At 45.7% G+C, this 13,124-nt stretch overlaps 2 protein-coding genes across 3 annotated transcripts in view; both read right to left on the bottom strand.

Moving 5' to 3' along the window:
- The window catches only part of rept (RuvB-like helicase 2 rept), a 206,377-nt gene that overhangs the window by 74,828 nt on the left and 118,425 nt on the right, over positions 1-13,124 (bottom strand). The gene's annotated exons all lie outside the window — the stretch shown is intronic.
- LOC135919943 (fat-like cadherin-related tumor suppressor homolog) overlaps positions 12,428-13,124 on the bottom strand; it is a 375,972-nt gene continuing 375,275 nt past the window's right edge. For both annotated transcript variants that reach the window (XM_065453965.2, XM_065453966.2), the window contains exon 38: positions 12,428-12,754. In XM_065453965.2, the coding sequence (XP_065310037.2) occupies positions 12,659-12,754 (96 nt within the window). In that variant the 3' untranslated portion in view covers positions 12,428-12,658. The remainder of the gene's footprint in view (positions 12,755-13,124) is intronic.

Raw genomic sequence — 13,124 nt, 5'->3', positions numbered from 1 at the left:
TGTGCTTGGCATAGACTCTGTTGGGGCAAAACGGTGACACGTGAGATATAGCACAGATTAGCCAAATTTATGTGGGTTTTATATGTTCGAACCAATTATACTGAACCATATATATGAACAAACATTCATATCTGCTGCAAACGGCAAGCCAATACAGCATAGATCAAACATATTTATTTCTGAACCATATGTTGTTTACCTTGTAGTAGTAGCCAATGTCCACACAATGACCTTGTCGTAGCAGGCAGCAGCTTCTGTTTAGTGCGTGGAGTGTGTTGCTTTATACTGGTGCCGTCCTCATTACTGCATGTCTGGAACAGAAATTTTGACTGAATCAGAAATTGAAAAAGCAAAATATGAAATGCAAAAAGGTGTGACATATATGTTGTAATGATTTGCGACTACAGAACACATGCAAATGTACACTGTCTATTCTAGGGTGCTTAAGCAGCATGTTAAATAAATATTGCTATTGCCCATAAAATTGATGTCTGCCTAATTACAATGCATGTCAACAGCGCAAGTACTATTAAGATCACAAATGAGAACATTTGTGGGTTCATTTATGCTCTAGAAGTGATCACACTGCTAGTTACTCAAGCAAATGCATGAAAGTCATGAAGCTATTAGAACTGATGCATTATTTTTCTCCACGAACGTGATGCACCGCTTCACTACTGCAAAAATAAATGCCCTACGGTAAACCAATCTGAACAGCAAGAACATTTGGAACCAACAAGTACGAAATATGGGTATCATGCTTGCAACTGTTTAATACATTAAATTCTGTACTTTCACTTCATTTTACCAAAGGATTATTCGGTTTTGTGGACGAAAGACGTTGCCGGCCGACTCGAAAAAAAGTTTAATCTGTATATTGATAAGGCTACTCAGTCACCTACAACCACGGCTACAATAACATGAAAAATGAGACGCGCGTTCCGATATCGCTCTTTCTTTCCTGGTTGTGTGTGTAAACCAAACGACAGCCTCGCAAGTAAAGGTTTATTTAGGAAACAGCAACTGAGATCCTCACTGCCCATATGTAATGCAGGATCTAGTTCGTTAACTTGTGCCCGCCTGGAAGGTAATGAGACAGATATTATATAACGATTGAAGCAGCGGTGTTAAACGACTCACCGTTATTGCCGTTGTCAGCCGCAGCAAAATCCAGCTCCCGTTTCGATGCAGACCTGTTCCGAATGGCTCACGACCGAAACCCAACTGCCGGGCTTACATGTCCGCTTGCAAACACGTAACTTCACCCCAAGTTACATAGAAGCGCAAGAAACTAGTTTTAGAAACAAAGAAGCAACCAGTCTTGAGTGTACGAACGAATGAATCCGTGCCGCCGTGCACTCGGAAATACCGGTAAAAATTTTAAATCCAGGCCAGAGGTCACGTGAAAGATCGATGATGCTGAACGCTATTTGCGTTCATAATGGCGAAGAAACAATAAACTTACTAACAAAGAGTACAATATCTAATTAGCAATGATAATTTTGCCCTGTTTTTATGTAAAAGAAAATGCTTCGGTAATTGTAAGAGAAAGTTTGTAAGATAAAATTGCGCTTATTACGACGCCTCTACCGGGAAATGTTGGAACTAACGAACGAATCCCGAGGTGATGCTACTAGGTCGGCTTTGTTAGCAGCGGCGCGCGGTCGATTTTTTCGCCCTCTGTGGCCATTAGTTGAACTTGAGAGTGTACGGGGCATAGAGTTACTATACTGACTCTAGAGGACAAGCTACCCATAGGGCCCATGCATTAAAATCGGGAACCTCAAGAGCGCCGCCATGTTGCTACGCGCCGAGGTTGCCAGCTCCTGAGACGCTTGCTAGACTTGGTGACAGTAGTCAGTTTTAATCCGGCAACAGTAGCAGCGTAGCAGCATGGCGTCTCGCTTGAAGTGTTGTGATGTGTGCGTGCAGCCGTGTGTTTGGGCTTCATAAGTCGGTTCTTTATTTGCGGGATGGTGTGGGTGTGGTCCATGTTGGCCGTAGAGCTGGCAGTTATGCAACCGAGGGATGATCCTGTTCAAGCTTCTGGCGGTATGCGGTTTTCAGCGGTCACGCCTGTTGCAGGAGTGTCACTCGACGACGTTACGAGCTCGAAGCTGTGGTCAGATTCCTCGTTGGCGTTCCGTAATTATCTTCGCACGGGCGCGGTATGTTGCAAAAGCCGCTTTCGCGATCTATCGTCGTGACGATAGATCGGGTTTTTTATTATTATAAGTAATGATCCAGCTGTAGGGCACATGTAACCGACAAACGGAAGTCTCAGGAGAGCACCTGAGATGGTAGTAGAGCAGGCGGCGCAGGAACTCCAGGGCACCCGAGGGACAGTGGGGGGATCAAAGCTCGAAGCAGAACGGTACGTAGGTTGGGGCCGCCGAGGCAGGTGTGTGCCAGGGAGTGTTCGCACGGACAGCTCCCCTGGCACGCGCAGCCGTGCCTCGCAAGGTCGAGATACTTTAAAGGCACCTGCGCCCATGGTCTTTCTTTTGCCTCGGCGCAGTGAGCACGATTAACGAGAATAATGTGGAGGGCATCCGGTGCAGTCGCGAATGCATCATGACAAATGTAGCTCGCGTCGCCTGGCGTCTGTAGTAATATCAGAGTTGGTTGTATGAACTTTATGCATAATACGTTTTGTTACGGTACCTCAACGGAATAGGTCTAGAGGACGGTGTTGGTACATTTTTTCGTACCGCCCTAATCCTATACCCCCACTACAAACACGCACATACCCCCTTTTTTTTATGTATACATACAATTCCTTGCCATGACGGATCATAGCCTCCTTTATTTTTGAAAAATAGAGGCGGCTATGGACCGATTGACCAGTTCAAGTTGTCAACTTGTCAGTAACTGTCGTAGGAATCACTGTAATAAACATAATTCCACGATCGGATTGTTTACTTTCATTTTTTGTTGTAACACTGAGGACTACATAGAACTTTATTTTGTATATGTGAGAGAAGTATGTGGATATCACGAGCTTAAGCCAATGTGCGATACACAGACAAAGCAGCTGCTACAACATGAACTGCATTGAGGGCCACACAACACATACGTAATTAAAGGTGCAAAATATAGGGGGAAGCTTCAAAATACGCTCTGTAGCACTGCAAAGTATAACATATATTGTATGTGTACAATAAATGTTCAAAAATACAATGCATCAATGTACCATTTGCCTTCAAGTTTATTATGAAGTTCAAGTCTACTGAAGTTTATTATGAGCATATGTACAACAGGGATCAACTAACACACCCGCAGTCGAGGTGGCTGTTCGAGGTGTGCTGGCTGCCTCAGTGTAAGAAAAAGAAATTGGGTAAATGTCGACACCAGTGCCACTGCTTCTTGCCTCTGACCTGCACGTGCCTCTGCGGCATCTTTGTGCACAAGTGTGCTGGCGTGGTGAGGCGTAGGAGTCATCCGAGAGAAAGAGTATTGTTTACATGGAGGAGTGGCTGTTCACATTGCCTGTCACTTTCCCTCAAATGTTTCCTTGGCGACTAGGGCGACACACCCGCAGTCAAGGTGGCTGTTCGAGGTGTGCTGGCTGCCTAAACGAAATAAAAAGAAATTAGATGAATGTCGATACCAGTGCTATTGTTTATTGCCTCTTACCTGCATTTGCCTCCACGGCCTCTTGGTTTGCGGAGTCTGTATGAGGGAGCTGCTGTGGCTAGGCGTAGGCATTGTCTAAGCAAAAAGAAAAGGCCATTTAAATGGGGAATTATGGAAATAAATGCAGTTATGTCTGCTTCTTGCACTCTTCTTGCCTAAAAGAGCACTTTGACTGCTTCTGCTTTTTACCTGCAGGTGTTGTTGCGAGATCCTTAGTATGGCTGCGTGCAGCATTGTAACACTTGGTGGAGGCATTTGAAGTGGTAGCCAAAAATATAAAGAATCATCCTTGTCTGCACGAATGCTTTCAATTTCTAAATGCAGTGGTAACTATCACTATTGGTGCAAGGCCCCCCCACATCTATGCGGCAAGTGCCATAGCTCGAAACTGAATTGTTCCTTTATGTTTCACAAGGCATCTGATATGTCCACGTTAGATGTGATGTGTTTGTTTTTATTTATCCCAGTGTGGAGAGAGCATCATTAAATGGCTGAAGTACTATAGCGCCAAACAGACGACACAAGAAGAGACACGGACGAGCGCTTATGTCCGTGTCTCTTCTTCTTGTGTCGTCTGTTTGGCGCTATAGTAGTTCAGTAATATGCACCAACTAGCCCAACAAAAAGTTCTGCTGAAATATCATTAAATGTTTTGTTTATTTTTGCGTGTCTTGTTTTTTGGTTTATTTCTGAATTTATCATGATGCTAAAGTGACTTATGTAATGGCAATCAGCTTTTGTTTTGCAGAAAAACAATGCATTTCCTGACCCATTGTTTGACATCCCCTCACATGCACGCATAATTTTGCAGAGTATTCTATCTATATTGACTTGTTTGACCTCCACTAAAGGGTCTTGCATTTTTAAATACGACTCTTTCCTTAAAATCATTCGACACTTCTCATAATTTCTGTACCTTGGGCTTCTGATACTCTGCATTCACTATTTTTGCTTGTTTCTGACTAGAAATGTCTTCTTTAATTTAGAGCTTAAATTTTACCTTTGGAACAGACGGAAGGGCTTGCCATTGCATATCTGCATAAAAGGGAAACATGTTTCATTAAACATTTGCAAAATCCCATTGAAGATTGATGAATGCAGCTTGCAGTGTGATATGACTGAATGAGCCATAAAAGTAACTCATCTCACTTGGTAAATGAAAGCACATATTAGTGTGATGCACAAGATACGTTACACTAACGTGGTGGGTTCTCTTGCTTATAAAGCAAAATAATCGGTGCGCGAGAAAAAAATTATTTTTGCATAACCCTTGTACACACTGACTTAAGGAAAATGAGCTGGAGCTGTCCACATGATGTACTTATTTTACCTGCGAGTATGGTCAACAAAAATGTGTCCCAGCTGCTTAGTGGTATTCCGGATTATGTCAGTATTGCATATGTGCCTGTTGTCGAAAATAATTGAATTTTGAAAGTGCTCGCAGGGATCTGATGTGCATATCTGCAGTTTATGGGTACATGTAAAAGACTCAGCATCAAGTGCAAGTGAACGGTCCCACAGGCCCGGAGTCGATCATGCAAATAGATTCGCTGCACAAATTTGTGACCAGAAAAGATATGCCACATGAAATGGCATGCAAGGAAGTGTTGAAAATATTGCACAGTTAATAAAACGCCTAAGCTATTAATATGTGGCTTGATGCACTCGTTATGCAAAACGGAGGTGAGGCGTGCAGACAGGAAACAAGAGTAGAGTATTTACAAGCAAACAACACGCGCGCCGCCCACTTCTCTACTCTTGTGTCCTGTCTGCACGCCTCACCTCTGTTTTGCATAATGAATCCTTACGAACTAGCTCAGCTTTCTGTCGTTCTAAGTCTCGATGCACTCTATTTCGTCCGCATTAGGCACTCGCCTCTTGATTACTTCGTGGCACAGAAATACTCGGTCATCAGGCTGTTTTTCTGCTGTGGCCTTTGTAGAAGCATGATTGTTCAAAGTGCAACAATTAAACAGATTCTTTGAGTTGCTTGTGGCTTCGCCAGTACAATTCCGGTGCGCTGGTCCGCCTGTCCAGCAATTTCCTACTGAAGGGAAACCTGCAAATAAAAACACCGCTCCGCATGCAGAAAAATGCTCTACTGTGACGCTTCTCGAACGATTGTGATGTACCACAAGAGCTGCCTATTCGCGTGATATTCTCAACAAGGAGATAAATTCGTTTACTTACATGTGAAGGTATATGCCAGACCACTTCGGGGCTTCGGTGGCACATAAGGCACGAGTGTGTCATAGCGTCCGATGTCGACGCGCGATCGCATGTCAAACGAAACTACTACGCATCCAAAAAACAGATTCGAAACCGAAATTCGCGTCATCCTTTATTGCATGAATGCGTACATCGTGATTTACATAAGTCACGGACTTAGCGATCGCTTTCTGTAAACTTAATATTAACGTACCACCTTCATAAAGCCATCAGGTATGCGTTTTTAGGTGACAAAGCATAAGGTGACCTGTACTTGTTCTCAGCTCTTTCAATAGTAATTGCGCTGGCCACATTGACCAGTAGCAACAGGGCGGCGCCCTAGAGGTTCCCACTTTTCCGGCCCAGCTTTTCCTCTAGAGTTGTTCTACTAACTCTATGGTACGGGGCCTGCTATGACGACGGCAACCCAGTGTTGCCAGCTCGGACGAGGCAGTGTAGCCCAAAGCTAGAGAAATTGTATGTAGCCCAAATGTAGCCAAACACAAAAAAGAGCAAAAAAAAAATTTGGAGCCAAATATAGCCATTTTTATCTGAAGTTTTATTTGCAAATACATTTTCGCCTTCGACTACCGCAATCTTTTTTTTGCACAACCCGTCGTAACAAAACGTCCGTGACGCCGCGACGGTTGACCCTTGACATAACTCTATGCTTGACATCAACAACAGCCATTGGGCGCGTTAAGTTAGCGCGCTCCGGACTCCTAAGGAGCACGCTCGAGTGCGCTCAGGTGCGACGCCTTCGGAGCTTAACTTAACGGCCATTTTCGCCGACTCTTTTCGTGTGCACGAACGTGCCGTCTGGCGAATGTTATGTTGCTTCCGCATCCGCTATTGCACTTCGCGCGCTTTTCGAAAATGGCCCCGCCGACCGTACTTCTGCAGTCCTTGTTAGACGATGAAGAGGTAGAAGAACTTGACGCGTGGCGACGGAGCCAGCAGCAGCGGCTTACGATGCGATGCAAGCTCAAAGCGCGCCAACACGTTGCCGATCTCGCCTGACAGCAGCTTCAGACGCCCGGCAGCGCGGCGGCAAGAGGAACGAGTGGGCAAGGAGAACGGACTTGTATTGGTGGAAAGAGTAGGAAACACGTCATTTTTCCGGAAGCCGTAGCAGGCGCGTGCTCTCGCGCACCGTTTCCAGGATGGTGCGCGTAGAGCGCGCTCCGCAATCACGCACCGGAAGTCGCTTTTTAGCCGTTAAGCTTAATAGAGTGCGCTCTGCTGGCTAGAGTGCGCTCGAGCGCCTTAACTTAACGCGCCCATTGCAACAGCTATGCATGATACTTGCACACTGAACACTTTCTGGTTGGCCCCGGAGACTCTCAAGTTCCAGCGAATCGCTGCAGAAGGCGAAAATAAATCGACAAGGGCGCTACCAAAAAAACAACTATAGTACCTCCACTCCGCAGGGCTGTCATCGTGAGCGCGCAATGCCCCGCTAGAGCCCCATAGTAAGCAAAAATTTAACCAATAAACTTTCTCTCAAGTTTATCACAGTGCTTTTATTATGTGACAGATAGCACTCAATTATTATTTTTAGTCGAAGTGCATCGTCTGCTACGGGCGCGTAGCGTTCCGTTGTGCTTTCGCAGCGGCGCTGAAGGCATTGCTCACACTTCACGGCGTCGTTCTCTGCGCTGTACAAGTTTTATGAGTTAGCCCACGTATGCGTACAAACGATAAGTGATTTAGAAAAAAAGTGGGCATTGGCGATTACATTTCGTTTTCGGCAGAATAGTCGCTTTCGTGCGTGTGCATTTCGCGCTTTTGGTTTTTAATGCGTTTAACCGCCTTGAACCTGCTGTAGAAAACTACGCTGTCGCATGTATGGCGTATAAATCAACGTATATTGATCAAAACATCTATAGACAATGTTATAAATCGTGAGAATCTATTTGATCCTCTGTGCATCTCGGCGCTGGCGTTTCATACCTCCCGCATCTGTATGGCGAAATGAGGAGTTTACTTCGCACCTGCGCTTACGTGACGCTACCTCTCCGTATCAATCACGCTGATCGCCAATAATTTTTATTCCTGTTTTCCGAACGCGAAATTGCGCAAGCCAGGCTTTACAAAAATTGAAACAACGAATTAAGCTTGCATATGAACGTTTCCCCACGATATTAGTAAGGACGACATGCACCCTCCAGGGTCGTTTAGAGTGGTTCCATAAAGCGACTTCTTAGTTTTCAAGGCACGTATAGAGGGCCACCTGATAAATACCTGTCATCCGCTACCTCTGGTAAATAGTTATAAATTGAAAACATTACAGAGATGTTTTAGTGGACTTCTATTGGCATATTATAGTTTATTAAAACTCTTCACACAATTTCAGAGACCCTTCTTTTCATTTCATTTACCATTCACACGAGCTTTGCTTTTTTATGTTCCCTCCGAGCTCTATTGGCACTGTCGTTGTCCTGGCTCTTCTTTCGGGGAAAAAAGTGCATTCGTGTGACCAAACAGAAGTGTACAACCTGTGCTGTAAAAGCACAGCTATACTCTGGGGAAACGATACAGTTTGTCCCTGTCTTGCAAGGGCATCCAAAGCCCTTCAGGAAAGGTCCCCAAAGGCTTCTTTTTTTTAAGCTTGCACAATGGTCTGTTCTATGCTCTTCATATGCAGCTAAACAGTTTCCCTGAAGGACAAACCAGGTTGCCAGTCACAAACTCACGTTTAATCACAATCACTGCTTCGGGAGGTAGAGAGCCTTGTGAAGCCTTTGCATCTCCTTTGCACTTCATGCACGAGGTCAGGTTCATCATTTCATGCGATTTTAAGTGATTGCCATATCCATGGGCAATGCCGGCACCAGTTTTCCGCGGGCAGATACTACAATGTCTTTGCGAACTACAACACTCTTCAATATTGTGTGTACCTCTCCCTCCATTCCTGCCTCGTAAAAAACAATCTGTGATTGCTGTCCATTTAGTCTTTAAGAGCTGCCTATCTGCACTGTCAAGGCAACCGTAAAGACGGGCTCTTCTCCACAAAATATTCAAACAGCTGATTTGCATGGGCTCTGGTTGCTCTTGTACAGTCCCTCTGCAGTGTTGCTCTTGCCCCTGCGTTTGTTGCCACACTTGCTCTATTTTTCGGAGATTTTCTCTGTTTACGATTTCAGAATAAGTACTACTGGAGATTGGGATATATGGTATGAAGTGCATCACTCCCGAGAGAGCATACTCCGTGCTCGATTTCAATCACTTTTCCGTTGATTATAAGTTTATACGACTTCACAATGCCCCATTCTTGGAAGTGGGTGTTGTAAACTTCAGTTGTTTCCCCCAACACTTCGTCTGCGTGGGGTATAGCTCTCTCCCACTTTGCAAGGAGACGTGGATCGGTCGGCGGAGAGAAGTGCCTCTTCTCTGCATTGCGCCGGTACCCACTGGTACATCCCGGCATGAAATACGTTAGTATTTGGTTGCCCAGTCCTAACCCATTGTAACGAAGATAAATCACACGCACTACCTACCTTCTGACAGTGAAAAATAAACAAATCTGGAGTTCAAGAGCGGTAGCTCACCTCGCAGGTCCCAAGGGCAACATGAGCGCTCACACCAACCACACCATACCACACACCGAAAGCTGATGAAGCGCAACTTGCACACTACTCACAATAATGCACACACACTTACAGGGAAAAATTAGGACCACTCAACAAGAAAACGCGATATAAATGCTCACAGTTACTGCAGCGTCGGCAGCGTTGCTAGCGTAGCGCAAACTTCGACCGCAGCGCCATCTCAGTGCCTAGGCGCAAAACGTGCCTGCTTTCGGAGGAGCAGTTTTGAAACCTAAAAAAGCTTTATAAATGGTGGTTAAAGCTACAGTTTCCCTTTTCTGGACTTGCATTCTTTTCATTTATCATACATCACGGCAGTGTCAAATCTGGCCAGGAAGCGGTCATATGGCTCGATTTTTATGCAGCATCCATGCTTACAACATAATTTCTAATGTTCGCGTGGGAAGTTCATTTATGGGATCGGTTTTATCTCCGGAGGCCAGGCTAGAAACCCACTCTACAGCAGTGTTCGACAGAGGCAAGTGCAAATGTGTGCAAAAACCGATTTCAACAGGTTTAGAAAAAGAGGCTCACCAGCAGCGTTTATTTTGTTTTGTTCTTTCAATGTTACGCCAAAACTCCGCTACCATTTCCGACTGTCTCCGCGCGAGGAGATATTTGAGGGTGAAGGAGTTGCGAGGGAGGGCGGGGGGAACGGAGTTGCGAGTAGGAGTAGGAAAGAAGCAGATTTGCTTTCCCGCCCGCCTGATGAATGACACTAATTACCTAAGGTGCCTCGATGCCACGCTTCTTCGTGGGAGGCGGCACTGACATTGAGGACCCTACTGCCACCGAAGCGCCGGTGTTGCTGAGGCCGGCTTTAAGTGTATAAAAGATCAAAGCCACTGGCTCAGACAACGGCGCAGAGAGGGGAGTGCCGGCTCAGCCAGCTAGGACACAGCCTTCGGGATTTGTTTCTACTAGGCGAGAGCCACCTCTCCATCGTGGATTAGGGCACCACTTATATGCCAAACAAAGCCAAGTCGCAGATTTTCAGTAGCCCAAATATAGCCACATAGCCAACTTGCCCAAGTCGATGCCAAAAATCTTTTTCTGTAGCCCAATTTGGCTATATATAGCCAAACCTGACAACACTGCGGTCCCCTCCTCGTGGTAAGGCGTGTGTAAGTACAGTGTACTATAGTCGGATACAACTTTATAAAAACGGGGGTGTTTGCTCCTCCGAGGCGGAGGCACACGAGCACCCACCAATGGGCGCGCACTCTGGACTAACGTCATCAGCCAGACGGCCGGTGAGCCCGCCGACAGAGAAGATGTTAGAACACACACCTATAAGCGATATATAAGAAGGAAGAAGAAGCACGTGCTTGCTGTGGTAAAGCTAGCGAAACGATGGAACATGTTTTATTAGAATGTGAAGATATCTGCCCAGCAGTCGATTCAGGCACCACTGGACTCCGTGAAGCCCTTGGGTTCAGTGAGAGCAGAGGGAAAGTAAACATGTCTGCAATAGAGATTAGTAAGAGGCAATTGGAAGATTGGTGGAAGAAAAGTGGGGAAACGACAAAAAACGGGGACGTACAATAGCAAAGTTCACAATAGGAGGTCAGAAAATTTGGTTGTGGGAATGCATCATTCTTTTTTCTTTTCCTTTTTTTTTTTAACCTAGGTAGGACTTTAGGCTGTATAATATCAAGAGCTTGGTGGTGCAACCCACCGCTCCGTTCCAAAGGGGACGCTCACAACACCCATCCATCCCATCCATGTGCTGTCACAGCAGCAGCTCGCATCTCCTAAGTGCAGGCAAATTTGCACTTTTTTTCTAAAAAACCAGGCAATTAACTGTGTCAAGTGTCATACTGAATGAAGCCGACACCAAAATGCGATCATTCTATAAAAATAGAGCAAGAACAGTGCAGCGGTGAGTGCAACATCTTTTTTCGAACATGTGCAGCAAAATATTCAGGACGGACCCTGTATAGTAACTGATCATAAGCCTCTACTGGGATTGTAGCACCATGCAAAGCCAATGCTGCACGTTTTTTACCAAGGATGTTATGATGGTAGCTAATGCTGTATGCGTATGACTACGAAATGGAGTACGGGCCCACACAAGGCTTCAGAAATGCAGATGCCCTTAGTCGTCTGCCTGCAGCAACAGACACAAGCTCAACTGAGAACAAACTGGCCGAAGTGTGAATGCTGGAGACAGCACCTGAAATTGCTTAGGATGCCTGCAAGATTGCTCTTTGCATTTGAAGTGACCCAACCTTGGCTAGAGTTTAATGCTGGGTTGTAAATGGTTGGCCTCATGGAAAACTCCAGGAGGAATGTTAGTCATTTATTTGTCCCCAGCACGAGCTTTCAGAGTACTGTTTCAGGCTTCTGTGGGGCAGCAGGGTGGATATTCCAATCCAAGCAAGAAGTTATGTTTTAGAATTGCTACACAGCATACATCCTGGTATTGTGCGCATGACGGCCCTGGCAAGAAGCACGGTCTGGTGGGCAGGAATTGATGCAGACAATGAACAAAAGGTGCAAGCTTGTCAGCGCTGTCAAGAGACAAGGCCAGAACCACCACGTTGCATCCCTGGGAGTATGCGAAGAGCCCATGGTCCAGGATCCGCATAGACTTTGCAGGACCATTCCAAGCAACTGTTTTCCTTCTGGTGGTTGACGCGCACTCCGAATGGTTGGAAGTACTTCCTCTAAAATCCATGTTATCAGCAACTGTGTGCCACAAGTTGAATGCATTGTTTGCAGTGCACAGCATTTAGGTGTGCACCTAAAGGACTACGTCGGCGAGGGGGCAAGAGTGTTGTGTCTGCAATCCTGTGTGCTGAGTGTGGACGGTTGGCAACAAGGACATACATGGACGGTGCGACGTTGCTGGACGGGACGGTGGGACGGGACGGTGTTGCTGACAGTGGCTTGCTTCAGTGCGTGGGTTCAGTAGTGTTTTATTGACATGGAACCCAGTGTGCTGTGAAGCTAGCGGCTTTGCTAATAAAGTTATAACAAGGAGCCAATGGTTGGACATTTGGTATTTATTTTTGCAACTTGAGTGCCATCTAAACATATATAAGGACAACTTGCACAGCTTACAAGGCTTGTAGCACAAGGCACAGTTTTGAGGCAATGTCACAGGCAAGTACTCAACACAGACGACACGGCATATTACCTTAGAGAGTTCAAGCTCTCTGGCCACAAGCACAGTCACGAATGCAAATTAGTAGATGGCAGTCCTTGCACGGTGCCTGCTGTCAGGCCACCTCCTCATCACTGTCCTCAATGGCACACACCGCTGGCTCACTGTGTCGTGGCAGGTACTGATCAGGGTGGCAGGTGTATCGCTCTTCCTGCAAATGTGTGAGATAAGGGAATAAAATTTATTAGTCCCATAGGAACAAAGGCCCCAGCCCAGGCCTCCTTAGTAGGCTCGAGCCATTTTTCATGTGCTGCACCAGAAGCAGGCGCCATAATTTTTCTAACGTTCATGTGAGGGTGGTCCGCTTTTTCCAGCTGCTGGAATGCTTGTTCGATGGCCGTTTTGGAAGTACAGTAAAACCTCGTTAAACCATACCTTCTTAAACAGTAGTTTCGTTTTAAATGTAGTAAAGTCAAATCCCCGACTCAGCGGCCATTGAACATAATGTGTTTTGTATCCGCATAAACCGTACCAGCTTATTGCATACGTATCGGTTAACATGTAGTGTTTCCTCTTTACGT

The sequence above is a fragment of the Dermacentor albipictus genome, chromosome 3 (genome assembly GCF_038994185.2).
Source record: "Dermacentor albipictus isolate Rhodes 1998 colony chromosome 3, USDA_Dalb.pri_finalv2, whole genome shotgun sequence".
Taxonomy (NCBI): Eukaryota; Metazoa; Arthropoda; class Arachnida; order Ixodida; family Ixodidae; genus Dermacentor; species Dermacentor albipictus.
This window is presented reverse-complemented; position numbering and strand designations above follow the sequence as displayed.